The sequence below is a fragment of the Gymnoscopelus microlampas genome (genome assembly GCF_963454915.1).
Source record: "Gymnoscopelus microlampas genome assembly, chromosome: 15".
Classification (NCBI taxonomy): domain Eukaryota; kingdom Metazoa; phylum Chordata; class Actinopteri; order Myctophiformes; family Myctophidae; genus Gymnoscopelus; species Gymnoscopelus microlampas.
This window is the reverse complement of record NC_139952.1, coordinates 27,866,650-27,883,489: the sequence shown is the minus strand read 5'-3', so window position 1 is coordinate 27,883,489 and position 16,840 is coordinate 27,866,650. Positions and strand designations below refer to the sequence as shown.

At 40.6% G+C, this 16,840-nt stretch overlaps 1 protein-coding gene across 1 annotated transcript; it reads right to left on the bottom strand.

Moving 5' to 3' along the window:
* Positions 1-406: 406 nt before the first annotated feature.
* On the bottom strand, positions 407-5,137 carry znf706 (zinc finger protein 706). Its single transcript, XM_084080925.1, has 3 exons — positions 5,022-5,137; positions 2,768-2,919; positions 407-1,660 (listed from the first exon to the last, which is right to left on the bottom strand). The coding sequence occupies exons 2-3, from the start codon at positions 2,900-2,902 to the stop codon at positions 1,565-1,567; spliced, it is 231 nt and encodes a 76-aa protein (XP_083937051.1). The 5' UTR covers positions 2,903-2,919; positions 5,022-5,137; the 3' UTR covers positions 407-1,564.
* Between the last annotated feature and the right edge of the window lie 11,703 nt (positions 5,138-16,840).

Here is a 16,840-nt window from a genome sequence, read left to right as displayed (position 1 = left end):
CATGCGTCAGAATCATGCATGCCCTGCAGGCTGGAACGGCATTTGATCCTGCCCGACTAGCCTATAATGGAAGGAAAAATATGGATCTGTGGTGTCAATTCACACTAGCCCGGTTGCAGCCACTACTGCGTTAAGTTTAATCCTTCATAATAAAAAAAACTCTACAACTTTACAGAAATCAATTTGGTCTGTGTATATCGACAAATGCACCAAAAAATAAATAGGCCTACAAACAATAAAATGTTTATTTCTTAGACTAATTCAAATCATTCTTTAATAGACAGACAGATCAACATTCATTCTAAAGATGCTTTCTGCTTAGTATTTTCTACTTTTAGTTCAATGTCCTACTAAGTATGGTATTACTTCCAGTGTCACAACTGATATGAAAAAAAAAGAAACGGGATAAGTAAACAAAGTAAAATTTTAATAAAATTTTATATTACATAATTGTGGAACAGACGCTGCATTTTCCAAGCATACAAGTGTCATGGACATGTTTCAGTAGGTGATGTAATAATACTGAAGACATTATGCAGCTTTGAGTGGCAAAGCTTTGACATTTGACGACCCAACATAAACCAGTGATTAGCAGGATTAATGATCACAGTATAATAAACAAGACCAGGACTGAATACAATAATATCTACCTTCAACAACTGATATCACAAAACAAACAGTAGAGTTCTCTCTGTGATTCACTAAACATTCCAAGCAAAAGCATATTAGAAAGCTGATTTAGATCCCATTTCAATGTGATTTCTATTACTTTCACAGGGACAAACATTAAATGACAATGGGAAGAAAAAAAATGTAACCAACACCTCAGCTTGTTATTTTTATTTCCCATGTGTTTTTCCATCAACCCAGACAAATCCTTGATTTGTAGACATAGTGTGGTTAGCTAATCTTGCCAAAGATTAGCAGACATTGAGAGGGAACGGCATGTTAGCTGCAGGGGTGCATACAGAGGGTCAAACCCTCACAACATTACACGGCACAAATCATTCTGTACATTTGATAAAGTGTCCCCCCCACCCCAACAGAGTGACTGGTAACCTTGGAGCCGCGGGAAGTGTTGTTCATGAAACATTGTGAAAGAAGGGAGAACCCTGCATTGTTCAAGAACTGTATGGGTCTCCGGTCGCCCTGAAAACAAAACGGACCACTGTCTTGGCACAACCCCTACATACTCACAAGAATAATAGACTGGATGGGTGGAAGCAGTGTGGCGAAAAGGCAGCCGGGCCTCTTTAAACCACTTAAGCCCTATTGCATACTTGATCGTACGGCGGTGTCGCGTGGCAAAAATATCAGATCTACAAGCTCACAACGCAGAGCATTATAAGCTTGTAGATCTGCTATGTTTGAAAAATGATGCCTATAATGACATGCCCTTAATAGGCATGCCAGGTTGAAAGTGGTTAACAGCTAAATTAAACTAAATATGGTGCTGCTTGCATCCATCAAATACCGTCAGACTTTAGACCAGTACAGAGTTCATGCAGAGCCTTGCAGGGCTCGGTTCGGCATCCAGGATGGTACTCCAGTGATTGCAGACATTTTATGCCTCCACTCCCTCCAGCTCCGGGGGTAGAGGAGACTTGGGGTGCTTGCTCTCAAAGTGTTGCTTGAAGGTTTTGGGGTCAGGCATCTGGGACTGCAACATACAACATGAGAAAATACAATCATCAAACAATACATTAACATTACAGCTTGTTTTAGTTCTTAATGATAGCATTTTTAGCGGAAGGAGAATAACACTGACTCAGCTCTCTAGGAAAGGAAGAAATCAAACCCATGTACTGCATAAAATAAAAATGGTTCCAAAACGACCATCATTGAAACATGATGGTTCACCCAAACAATTACTTATTTTCTATGAATTACACACCCAATGAAGCCTTGTTTTTGTCGCATTCCTGAGCCAATAATTTGATTACTGGCGGAGACTCAAAGAGTCTCCTTTGTGTCTCCTACCAGATACATATGCATATTTATTATCATCAAATTATTGGCTTAGAACTGCGACAAAAACAAAAGCATCTCCATGAATTCAATGCTTCATGGGGTGTGTAATTGATTGAAATAAGTCATTTTTGGGTGAACTACTCCTTTAAGACATGCAGAAATTATGTCTTGGTTCCTGTGTAATTGTCATTACAGGATGTGTCAGTATTAGGTGTGAATAGATTTTGATCGAACATGTAGTTGGGCCGACAGCTCTGTCACCACTGACAGTTACTGTATCAGTCCTGGTTAACAGGCTGAAAAACTGATATATATTTTGTGGATTCTATCCATTCTCTGAAGACATATTTGCCAGATTGTATCCATTATTGTCAAAATTACATGAAAGCGTCATACAGGTAATTCAATTGTCATAATATCAATTGTATTCCAAGTTTCTACTCGTTTCCAGGCAGACATTCTCATCCACTTTATGTTATATAATCAAGGTCACATAGTAGGGGACAAACCGGAAGGGACTCTTCCAGTTAAAAATAATTCTTATATTTTCTTAAGCTATGTACAGAGTGTAGGTGGGGAAACTGTGTGGACCGGTTAGAGTAGAAAATAATTGAACTGCAAAGAACCTGTAAGAGCATGTTATGAAAATTAAAAAAGCCTAATGAACCCGTTTCTCTTTCTTGAACACTTTCACGGAAAAAGGCTCATTTGACCCAAATCGTATAAGCTTTGTGACACAATAAATACTAAATAGTACATTTAGTTCTCTAGTGGTGGTCTGATGCTTGATACTTACCCTACAGACAAGACAGGTATACACTAATGCCGCCTTGGCTGCAGTTTTCTGGTCATGCCCCTTGGCCTTCTTCGCATCTGCTGCTTTCTTAGCATTCTTCTGTTGTGACTGAATCTTCTGGTGCCCACGTGCCATGCTAGCTGATAATACAACTGCAAACAATGATATTAAAGTGAACCAATATGAGTTAATGTATACAAGCAATCCAGTTAAAGCCTGTTACCAGAGCTTTCACTTGCTATGATGTTTCACCGTTTTGCCCGAGGTGAAACAGCCTAGTATGTGTATAGAGAATTTGGCTGTGAAGATGTTGTGAGAGCTCCATCAAATTACCAGCAAGAGGTAACTTTTTGTTATCATTAAACCTGATATTGTCATGATGACTATCTAAGAATGTAAACATTAGTCAATACGACTTTTAACACCAGCATGTGTATAATATCTAAATGAGTGGGTGAAGATCTCTGATCGTCTGGCTAAACGAGCCTGCAGTATATTGTGAATTCTTCTATAGTCATGTTTTCAATTCCACTGTCAAGTTCTAGCACTGCATTAATGTGGAACAAACTATTTATTTTGTGATACTGTTAACATCATAAAACAGGCCAATACTGACACTGGGCCGGCGGGCAAGGAGTAGGCAAGTAGCCTACTCCTGCACCTACTCCTGCACAGGCAGTATAACTAGTTTCTGAAGAGGAGGCCTTTAGAGAGCAAGATAAGAATGGCAACACCTGATTGAAGCTGTACAGTTTAGACAAGGTAATGTAAATACAATAAACATTCAATCTCGCTTGAAATGAACCGCTTTTGACTTCGGGCAAGGCTATTCAAGGCGGTGCCATCATTTAGAGAGAGAGAGAGAGAGAGAGGGAGGGAGTTTCGTTTCATGTCATTAAAGGCTCAATCCGGATGTGTTTGAACATGCATTAGTATTTTTATTCACATAACATTATGTAAGCGTTATGATTGGCAGATGGAAGCTGTTGTATGTGGAACTTCCCTACTCCACCATTAATTAAAAATACCAATCTCCACTGCTGTCTTTGTTGGTGATGGGGTTACCCATGTGTTTACATTCTGATTCTGACTGATTTCACGTTTTTTATTGACTGAAATACATATACAGACATACGTGTCCATATCTGTGAAAGGTATAAAACTTAAGGATTCCACATTGATGTGATTCTAGTGGTCACCATCACCATCCACACAGCCCAGATATAGCGGCTCTCTGGACAAGGTCCTAAACTACAGCCCAATTGATACTTCGTCGTACGACGGTGTCGCTCGCCGAAAATAAGCCAATCTACAAGCTCACAACGCCTCGCATCGGCAAGGCGTTGTGAGCTTGAAGATCTGCTGTTTTGGAAATAACACGTGGTTTAATGAAACGCTGCTTTGCGGTATGGATACGATATAAATAGATGGTGGCGCCGTTATTAGCCGGCAGGCTAAAATGCTAACGAGGAGGATATTGGTCCAGTGGCACAGGAATTTAACGTTTTGTTTTGCTTTCAAATTCAACCACGTCGGGTTGACGTTAATTGGGACGTCTACTGGAACTATTCCCCCTGAGAACAGACCATCAAACAAGAGAACGTTAACGAGAATTTAACTCTAGATTCTCGCTATGGCCAGCTGTTAACAACAGGGCTCCATGTTATTTACAGTGTTGCCATGTCCGTTTATAATAAGCGACGTGGGCTTTTTCTGTAAAGTCGCTTGTAAATATTGGTAGTTGCGGGTTGCGTTTTTTTGGGGCGTGTTTCTACAGTGTAGTTGCTTATTTGGGCTTGTTTCCTATGTTGTTTAAACCAGTCACTCAAATATTTTCATGCCAAGGACCCCAAAATGAATATGTATTCGTCCCTAACCCCCATCTGAAAGTGTTTCTGCCAGGGAGCCTCGTACCAGATGTGTTGTAAGAGAATGTTTGAGAAATCTTCTATATTCCACATTAACAACAGATCTATAAGCTGCTCTCGCCTTTACTGGAGTGTATTTGCTACTTTTTGGCTTGGTTTCATAGACCTGGTTGCTTATGTCTCTCGCAAAATCTGGCAACACTGGTTATTTAGCTTTAGCTTGTTAGCTCACCCTGCTAGCTAACCATATGGCAGAGACTTCTTCTTCTATTGGGCTGGCTTCTTCAGCCTGTTAAGATATACACGTCTTACCTATACCATAGCTAGAGGGGGACACATAATAATGAAATCGTGTCGTAAAATAACTAAGAATTATAAGAACATACCTTGTAAAACTACCAGTGTGTCGTTTGCTTGAAGATCTCACACAAAGTGTGGCAGCGGCCGGAAATCCCACTCACACAAGGGAACAGAGAGGTGCGTTCAAGGGCTCAACAGAACCTGGGGAATTTCAGTGGTGGAAAAAGTTCTCACATTTTTTACTTAAGTAAAAGTATCAATTCAATACAATGTAGAAATACTGTTACAAGTAAAAGTACGGAATTCGAAATGTACTTGAGAAAAAGTACAAAGGTATTGGCATCAAAATGTACAGTAAATGTACTTTGTTACTTGTGTAACCTCATTTCAACTCATTGGGTGAGTGCTGTAGCCACTACAACTGATGAATGAATTGATGAATTCAAGTATGTTAATGATTTATGGTAACAGTTTGACAACAAAACCCATATTCATCAAACAACGCCATTGCTTCATTTTAATATTTACAAATCCTAAACATCTTAAAACATCAATAGTAAATTGTGATTGTAACACATGGACACATTATAAAATATATATTTGAATTTACGCCCATAAAATAATGACAACATGATGTATTAATGATGTAATTAACACATAATTAACACATTAACTTATGTGATAATGATAAATATACCAGTTTACGGCTACAAGGATTTTTCAAATGCAGCATTAACTCGCCACCGCCAAAGTGCACACATGACACGGACAATATCGCCCCCACGCGGCGGTGTGCTGGTAATGCATACATACATCTCACATGATACTACAGTGATGGCAGAAAAGTAAATGGAAGAAGAAAGCATAACACCACACAGTTAAAGTCCTTGGTGTATTTTATGTTTATTCAGTTTTGTGAAGTTGCAACCACCTGTAGTAAAACAATGCTTAAGAATAACTACATTTATCAGCAAAAAAGGATAAATAAAAGTAATGAACGATTTTATGACTTTGGGTTCAGGTATGGGTATTGATTTGACGCCTAGCATTTCTCCTGCTGTATAATAATAATAATAATAATAATAATAATAATAATAATAATAATAATAATACTTTTTATTTTTTATTATAATCATTTTTATTATTAATGTTGTTATATATAAATGCTGTTATTTTCAGATGTCTGAAAACAACACTAGGGGGCATTTCTAAAGAGAATGGGACTTGTGAGAGAGAGCAGTAACCCCATGTCACCTGGTTTCCATTCCATTTTTAACCAGTGCCATCCGGTTTAGAGCCCGCCTACTCCAAAACTGTATCTGGTAATATACACACACACACACACACACACACACACACACACACACACACACACACACACACACACACACACACACACACACACACACACACACACACACACACACACACACACACAGAGACAGACAGACAGACAGACAGACAGACAGACAGACAGACAGACAGACAGACAGACAGACAGACAGAGCAGATCTACAAGCTTACAATGCGCCACCTTGCGAGTTGCGACGCGTTTTGAGCTTGTAGACAGGCTATTTTTGGTGTAGACAGTTTACTAAGTCTAGAGCGTTTAAAAAGGCTGAACTAGACTAAAGTGTCTAGTCACAGGTCTCCGCCAGGTCAGGTAGGTTATTGTGGCCAACTGGTGGCACTATATTTGGCCAATGTAAAGAGGCCTAAAGGGAATGTGCATGCAAAGTTTCACAGCAATCGCACGCTGCGTACATGATATGAGGCATTTTGTTCAAAACTGACTAATCCTGCAAACTTTGGAAGCCAATCTTAGTCAATTAGGATGGCATATGAAACATCGGATAGATCCGTCTTGATCACATGACTATAGAGATACTACTGATGTGCGTTATGTTTGGACAAAATCTGTAGAAATAATATTATTATTTTTTGTGCAAAAATCGGCCTCCAAGTGGTGCTATAACAAGCCGATCTGAAAATATTTTATATCGGGCCAACAGTGCCGGAGATTAGCTGCTCGCAGACAGACGGACACACGGACACTCGGCCATGCCTTCGGCCTGGCGGAGCCAAACAAGGCCACCGGCCTTGACAACATCCCCACCAGATTCCTCAGAGACGCAGCGGTCTCCATTGCTCCCTTAGTAGCCCATATTACAAACTTATCCATAAGTCAGTGTCATGTCCCACAAGAATTCAAGTTGGCAAGAGTAATCCCTCTATTTAAAAAAGGAAGCAAACTAGATCCTGGCAACTATAGGCCTGTTTCCATCCTTTGTTCCATCTCAAAGGTTATAGAGCGATCAATCCAAGAACAAATCAACAGCTACCTCAGCGAGCGTAAGCTGTTGTTTGAATTCCAATCGGGCTTCAGAACATCCCACTCCACTGACACATGCCTACTGTACTTGACCGATCACATCAAACGTGAGGTAGACTCGGGCAAATACTGCGGCATGGTCATGCTGGACCTCCAAAAGGCATTTGACACTGTAAACCACGAAATTCTACTTGATAAGCTGAGGGCGATTGGTTTTGATTGCACATCACTAAATTGGATGAGATCTTACTTGGAGGGTAGAGAACAAGTGGTTGACATCAACGGAACCATGTCCTCATCCCTCCCGGTGAGCTGCGGGGTTCCTCAAGGCAGCATTCTAGGGCCGTTACTGTTTCTTCTATACATTAACGACATGAATGCTGCCTGTAACTGCAAACTGTTCCTGTTCGCTGATGACTCGGCACTCCTGATTTCGGGAGAGGACAAGTTGCAAGTCGAGGAAGCTCTCAGCTCTGAACTCTCAAAAATCCGTACCTGGCTTACCGATAACAAACTGTCACTACACCTTGGGAAAACCGAATCCATCCTATTTGGGACCAAACATTCCCTCAGTAAAATGAAGGTAAATGACTTCAAGGTCAAAGTCGATGACACAATCATCACTAGCAAAGAAGAGATTACCTATTTGGGATGTATTCTTGACAAACACCTGTCAGGTGAAAGCATGGCAACAAAGGTATTCAAAGGAGTAAACCAGAGAACCAGATTTATGGGCAGTGTTTCCTCCTTTGTCAACCCTCAGGCACTCAGGACCCTCTCGGGGGCCCTGATTCAGCCCCTTTTTGACTATGCTAGCTCCTCTTGGTACTCCAACACCTCAGTGTCACTGAAGACTAAGCTTCAAACCTCCCAAAACAAACTGATTCGACTACTTCTCGGACTGGGGCCCATGACCCACCTCTCTCCCACTCACTTTGCCAGCCTAGGTTGGCTCAGGGTGGAAGACAGGGTTATACAACTAAAAATGGGACTGGTCTTCAAAATTGTAAATGCAGATCTGCCCGAAATGCCCCCTATACCCGCATATCTGTATAAGTACCTCGAAAAAGTTAGTGTCACCCACAGTCACAAAACTAGAGGGAGCGTAAACAATAATCTGGTAACACCCACCCATAAAACAAACATGGGCAAATTCTCCTTCTATAGCACTGCCACCAAGGAATGGAATAGTCTAACCCCATCCCTCAAAAAATGCAGTTCGCTGGGCTCATTCAAAACAGCCCTAAAAACTCATCTTTCTGGAGGCCTAAAGAGGAGCTAGTACCAGTTTCCCTGTAGACAGACGACCCCCCCCCCTCCCCCTTTTCTTGTACATACTTTTTATTTTATTTTCTAATGTTTTTTTTTTTTTTTTTTTTTGTATATATATTTTTTTGTACATAATGGTATTTCTTTCCCCCTCTGTATTCTTATGTTGATTATTGAACTGTTTGGTTGCTACTATATATGTCTATGAAATTAATTCAAGGACCCCAATGGAAACAAGCCCGCAAGGACTTTTTTGGCCGGACCTTTTAGACAAAAGTATTATAAATGTAACTGTGTTGTTTTACATTCTTTTTGCCTAATAAAAATTTCAATCAATCAATCAAACCGTCTCAGTTCTAGAGGTCCCGACTGCAAGCTGGATAATGTGTGGCCATGTCCACATGAAGCATTGTCTAGCTTGCATAAAGACTCTGAGCATCTCTCAGTGCACCTGGAGGAGCCAATAATCACTTTACACTGGAGGGCAGTTTGTCTTCTTGAGACAGGCTGTGCAGCACCCTGTCACCATCAAAGATGAACGTACCCTACCTTATCCGATCCATGACAAAAATAGCACTATTAGAACATAAACAGGTCTACACAACATTATGTATTATTATCATAACAGTGGAACTTATATAACGTTAAAGAGGGGTCTAAGTGTTGTTTTTTCTTTTGTTAAAATAAGTGAATGAAATAATCGATAATATATAATATATTGCTATAGAGTGTTTGTTCAGTAAGACAGGTCTCCCTGTCTCTCCAGCTCGTTAATAAACATAAAATACATTTTCAGGTCGGGAAAGAGATACCAATTTGATCTAATCAGGAGTCATGCAGGATATACATTGTAAGTGATGAAACAAACAAAACAAAAATTGGAACTGGAACACTAAAATTGAAGCTAATAAATTATCTTTGTGGGCTTCTCTCTCCACATTGGATAAAATTAGTATCTCGACCTGAAAATGTATTTTCTGTTTACTGCTGAAGATATTTGGCAACCCCTGTTAATGAACAAACACTCCATAGCAATGATTACAGCTGGAATATAGAGCTTTAACACAACACTACACAAGTGAAGCCAGGAGGACAGTTGATACTGGAGGCTCATGAAGGTCCTCATAGATGGTCATGTTCTTCATTATGAAAATAGCATATTCTGTTATCAGCACTATCTAAAACAGTGACGACGAATGCTGTTGGGTGTAAACAGTGGAGTTGTCAACCATCACTCCCCATTTGACTACTTTCATCTTGTATGGAAATTAACTCAATGCTCCGTTGCCGGGCCTGTTATCTACTGTAGTGATGCACACACAAGCTAACAAACCAGCCCTGTGAACCTGGAAGGACTGAAAAAGTATATAAGAAATGCAAATGCTGCATTCATTTCTCGATTCACCAGCTCCATCGGTTTACATCGCTGTTTCTCATTTCTCAACCAGTGGTCTACCGACCATGACATAATTACAGGTGGTTCATGGGGAAATATAGATGTACTTTATATACTGTATGTATATTTTACCTTTGTTAAATGTATAAAGAAACTCATATTATTATATTTCATAAGTCCGTCACATTTAAGAAAGAATGTATATTAACTGTTAAGGAACAAATTAAGGAAGAAATATGCTAGTGGTCCAGAGCTAAAAAAGATTATAAAAAAGGTTGAGAACCATTGGTTTAATTGATGAGTTTACATAAGCCACAGTCATCGATAGAGATGGCTGCTGGTAAAACTTGTGTATATTATCAAGCAATTGCTTTATCAGCAATTGGTGTGCTAAAAAGCCACAAAGTAAACAGTTAATTGCCTTTCTTACTACAACGTTGATAAGAGTTCATAACATATCGTGTAACATCCCGTTAATCATTGACTGTTGTTTTTCCTGTTTTATTTTGTGGTTGCCTAATGTTTTATTTTGTAGTACTCGCATATCTGGTCGTTCCTGCCCTCTGTATCTTCCACTCCTTTGATCATCTACACACCTGCTTCTTATTCTGCCCATGCTTTTGCCATCAGCCAACCCCATTTATACAGTATACTCCCCTGTTTTCCTTGATCCCCTGCCAGATACCCTTGTGTCTAGTTCATCCTCCTGTGTTCATCACTTTCCAGCACCTAGCTTTAACTAGTTTAAGTGTCCATTATTTCTGGTCCTTGATGTGTTCTCTGATTTAGGGATTTCTGCCATTTGTTAGGTTGATTTGGAATGCCAGAGAATCCCAGAGTCTTCCTCGCGATTTGTGCTCTGGTCTGCCCTGAATGATTGCAAACATTTACATACAGGAACTTTATACTATAATATATTTATTTTAAACGTATGGTAATTGATATTTTTTGGGTTAAAACCAAAAACGTTTTGTAAAAGGTTAAAGCTCTATATTCTGAGTAATCATTGCTGTAGAGTGTTTGTTCAGTAACAGAGGTCTTCCCTCCAACTCTTTAATAAACAGAAAATACATCTTCAGGTGGGTGATACATTTGGTTCCAGTTCAAAATGTGTCTGCTAATTTATTTGTGTCATCACTTAAAATGTCCCGTGTTTAATCAGTATCCTATGTCAGTTTTCTCTCCTGATTGGATAAATCTGGTATCCTGACCTGAAAATGCATATTCATGTTTGATAAAGTCCTGGAGAGATAGGGAGACTCCTGTTACAGAACAAACACTCTATACTGTCTATAGCAATGAATAGGCCTACTATCAGAATATAAAGCTATTTAACACTTATTTCAAAAATATCACTTACCCTACCTTTAACAACAATATGTAGAAAGCTTGTACAAAATAATTTCACCCAATCTTTATACCTGGTGTAAAATTGTGATGTAACATTCATGAAAGATCGCCCAGTCCCGTTTCATAGCACAACAAAACCGGAGTATGTTTAATTATTGTTATCGTCGAATTGGTATTCCTCTTGTGCCATGTCTCAAAGGTGTCCTGACTTTCATGAGGGAAATCTTATCATTGTGAGAAAAGCTTCCAGCCAGCGGCATGCATTATCTTACCTCCTCCCTGCCTTTCATATCAAAAGAAAAGCAAGACAATCCTTCTAGTCTTTTGTTAAAAGGGGGAAATTTCTCTCAAGAGACAAGTATGTGGTTATGCTTTCAGAAAGCAGGATAAAAACTAGAAGAGACAAAAAATGTCCTTATGACAAAGGCCACACATTAATGCTCAAGTTCCCCTGCCCTGGAGGTTGTTGTGCAGTGACTTGCTAGCTAGGCTAGGCTGGGGTGGGGTTGTCCACCCTTAGGGCCTGCGTGAAAGCAAATCTTCCAGGTGTCAGCTTTTCAATAGTGGTGGAGAATATTATCCGGCTTTCCATTGTGTGTGTGTGAAAAAACAAGGGTTTGCCACAGACAGCCTGAGATTTTCCCATTTGGATCCTTTTCTCTCCTCCCCATGAGGGCTTTCGGACTCACTTTCAGCGGAACCCACCCAGTGTTTATCAAGGACCCTTGTTTTCTTTCTCCATAAATTGTTGTGTGCAGCTTTGCATCAACGTATTACAATTTACAGTGTACAGTAACAGTAACAGTCGAGGTTTAATCACATTTTCTATTTTTTTTAAATAACTTATGAAAGTAGCTTGAACATCTTTTAATTAACCAATTAAGCCTCATACTTTGTTGTATGTCAAATTGCAAAAATAGCCGATTCACAAGCTGCACGCTGCAATGTTACGTGTTGTGAGCCTGTAGATCTGATATTTTCACTATTTAAAAAGACAATGTAAATGTTTAAAACGTTTTTGAAAATATACCTAAAATAGTGACACCAGTGTTAATGTGGTTAGAGATGCATTTCACTAGGTTAGTAAGTCATGGTTTACTCTTGCGAGGAGAGGTAGATTCCAGTCCTGGACTGGATGCTAGAACCTGTCTGGCAGGTGTTGGCTGTAGGACTGCAAACGTTGAGAGGGGAAAGATGGAGAGGCGGAGTTGACCTCATCTCTTTTCTCTAGTCTAAAGACTGTTGAGGGAAGAGGAAGTTACAATTTATGTTCCCTCTTGGTTACTTCCTTTCACACTATTGCCCCCCCCCCCCCCCCCCTCTTTACTATATCCCTATTTTCCGAACCAACAGGTTTGTATTCTCTATACTATACCACCATGACATGCCACAATGTTGCAAGACCAGTTGAGGCGTACATGATCCGTGACAGAGTCAAAACACACACACACACACACGCGCGCGCACGCATACTGGTAGATGTCACCGCATTATGTCACATGGGCCGTGCTTGATGCACTGCCTCATGCACATGGAGACACACACACACATGCATCTCAAGGTGAATTGAAGGTTGGGGTCAAATGGGCTTTAGGTCACCATTAGCCGGTCAGAGACAGAGGCTGATTGTGAGGGTGCTGACAGCCTCTCACAGGACACAGTACTGTAGTGCTGCAAGGGCTGGCTAATATATCAAGTTCTCCAATATGACAGATATAATGAAATGAAACATTCAGTATCAAGATATTGAAAATATTCTTAAATTAAATCAAATTCGACTTTATTTCTGTTTGTTGCAATTCTGTTATTCTATCAATACCTGCTTTTCATTTTTGAACTTTCATTTAATGTACAACAACAACATACCGTAAGCATGGTTGGTACATTTTTGCATTGTGTAATTAAGGAAGTTTAGAAAAAAAACATCAATACGGAAACATATAGAACGTTTGGACCATAAATATTGTGGTTTCACTTCTTGATGAGTGCGTCAGCTCTGACGCTTGGGCCTTTGAACCACTTAAGCCGATATAAATACTTCATCGTATGCCAATAGCGATTTTGACTTGCTATTTATCTTTAAATGGTGTTGATTTCCTGAAATTCTTTGTTTTATCTTTGCATATGACGACATGCCCAAAATAGGGACACCAGGTTGAAAGTGGTTAACAGAAACAATATTGATGTAAAGTCATTGAAATGCTTGATTAAAGAACAACAACATTCTGAATCACGGGATGGCTCACCAAGTAAGAGCGCATACCACATAAATAGCGCTAGGCTATAGTCCTTCCCACAGCTGGCAGCGTTTCCAATCCAACCTGAGGCTCTTACTGCATGTCATCGCCCCTCTCTCCTGTCCTTGCAGTCTCTCTGTTCACTGTCCTAACAAAATGAAGCAGAAATGCCCCAAAAATGTACATTAAACTAAAATAAAAACATTCTGTGTACGATGCAGAGTGACCGGAAAGAGTAGAGACTGAAAGGGGAAGACTCTTGTGCCCTTTGTTATAGCACTTATATAGAGCAGAGTCACAACGTGTTTAACAATCAACAGATAGAATATAAATAAAGTGGCAGAAGAACACACATAATTAGAGACAGGATACAAAAACAGACGTAGTCATATGCCATTCTAAACAGAGTGGTCTTTAGAGGTAATTTAGGTATTTTTTTAATTGTCAACAGCATCCACAGACATTTACTCCAAAGGGAGGGGCTTCCAGAGTTTGGGGGCAACTATTTCAAGTGCTCCATAACCTTTGTTTTTGGTGTAGAGAATCTAGAAGACCAACAACCTTTGGGAGGAGGACCTAACCTAAGCATAGTGGTGGAATTAATCACTAATGCTGGTTCCCGACCATGCACAGCTCTATAACTGATCTGATCACAACAATATTAAAGCCAACATTGAATTTGATGGGAACCAAAAAGCCTGTCTCCTTTAGCTTTGCTGTCTGTGTCCATAATAATAGTAGTAATAATAATACGGCCCTTTTAAAACACCATGAAAATAAATAAATAATTAAATAAAATGACCCACTTCACAGCCATATCCTGCCCCCTGCGCGCACGCGGGCGCACACACACACTCTCTCTCTCTCTCTCTCTCTCTCTCTCTCTCTCTCTCTCTCTCTCTCTCTCTCTCTCTCTCTCTCTCTCTCTCTCTCTCTCTCTCTCTCTCTCTCTCTCTCTCTCTCTCTCTCTCTCTCTCTCTCTCTCTCTCTCTCTCTCTCTCTCTCTCTCTCTCTCTCTCTCTCTCTCTCTCTCTCTCTCTCTCTCTCTCTCTCTCTCTCTCTCTCTCTCTCTCTCTCTCTCTCTCTCTCTCTCTCTCTCTCTCTCTCTCTCTCTCTCACACTTTCTCTAATCTCCCTCACCTTTTGCCACCCACTGTACTGCTGTCCACACCTTCCATGCTGGAGAAATGCTTTGTTTCTCTCACTTTTTCTTGTTCTTTCTCATTTTCTCCCCCCCCCTCCACTCTACTCTCTCTCTCCCCAGCAGTTGGGCTCAGATGCGTGTGTCTGTGCCTGCTAGTGGTCTGCGCTGGTTAGCTGCCAAACAGGTAGACACACCACTGACACCCTATCTCAGGTCAAGTCCAGACAAGCTGCTTCTTCCAGGGGGAAAAAAACGCCCGGAATGTGGGATCCACCGTTTACCTCTCTCACAGTCACACACACACACACACACACACACACACACACACACACACACACACACACACACACACACACACACACACACACACACACACACACACACACACACACACACACACACACACACACACACACACACACACAGGTAAAGGAATTCTGTTTCCACACACACTCCCGGGCCCTGAATTAGCAGTCTTGCCCATGCCTGCCTGTGTGTGTTTCAGCTGTCACCGCTCCACATGGCAGACATTCCAACAGGTACGAGTCATGTAGTAAAATCCTCCATGCTCATTGAACTCTGAGACAAATATACATAAATGTAACCAAATACACAAATATAACCAAATGGACCCTTACAGGTCCACTTGGTTACATTTTTAGTTAGTTGTACATGCTCTAGTTACTAATGGACACATTAACATGTGGCCTTTTACTGTGTAGAGTTTCACTACAGCGTTGGATAAAAGAGACTTTTATAAGAGAAGAACTGAACAATGCTGCATTCTCACCATTATTTCCACAACTGCACTTTTCTATTAATATTCTCTCTATTTCTCCCTCCCTCCCTCCCTCCCTCCCCCTCTCTCTCTCTTTCTTCTCTATGGTGTAGTGACAGTCTGTAGAGAAAAGGACCCCACCTGTATTTATCTAGGAGCTCCATTTACACACACATAGAGCTCAGAGAAGGCCCAGGTGCACTAAAACAAATTAGGCAAGGGAGGATAGCAATCATTAGCGACATACATACACTTCAAATTCGTGTGTGTGTGTGTGTGTGTGTGTGTGTGTGTGTGTGTGTGTGTGTGTGTGTGTGTGTGTGTGTGTGTGTGTGTGTGTGTGTGTGTGTGTGTGTGTGTGTTGTGTGTGTGTGTGTGAGACAACAATGCTATAGAGACACTGGTGGTGGTTCAACTGAATTTTGAGGCATATTGTTATATTTCCATACAAGAGTGCCCCAAGGCATTCATAAGCAAAAGCACGCATCTTGTCATGCAAACGTAGTCACAAAACATCAAACGGTCAAATGACATCCCAATGCATTCTCAACCCCTCTGATAATTATATGTTTTGTTTATTTATGTTTTACGTTCTATGTGTTATGAAGAAAACTGCGTTGTAACTTTAACTTGCAACTTACCTGTTTTATTGTCTCCTCAATAAATCTTTACATCATTGATGATTTAAATTATCAACTATTATCATGGTAACAACTTTGACTGCATTTGCTCTTTTAACCAATTCTTGACCAATTGCAATCTGTGTGCCAAAATAAAAGAGAAATAAAATTAAACTGCATAAGCACGAACGCACGCGCTCACACACACACAAACACACACACACACACACACACACACACACACACACACACACACACACACACACACACACACACACACACACACACACACACACACACACACACACACATAGTTTACTTAAGTGGGGTATTCCCAAATACCCAGTACAATGGCTTCAATGGAGACAATGGTATTGTGCCACTAATGACAGGACTCCTCCCTGACCTCTGTCTGCAATCTGAAACAGAGAGGCACACACACACACACACACACACACACACACACACACACACACACACACACACACACACACACACACACACACACACACACACACACACACACACACACACACACACACACAGGAGAGAGAGAGACACAGACAAGGGTAGTCTGTTAAAAACAATAGCCTACATAGTCTATTACAGCAGAGGTCATTAATGTGAATTAACCATCCCCTGTGTGTGTGTGTGTGTGTGTGTGTGTGTGTGTGTGTGTGTGTGTGTGTGTGTGTGTGTGTGTGTGTGTGTGTGTGTGTGTGTGTGTGTGTGTGTGTGTGTGTGTGTGTGTGTGTGTGTGTGCACGTGCACGCGCGCGC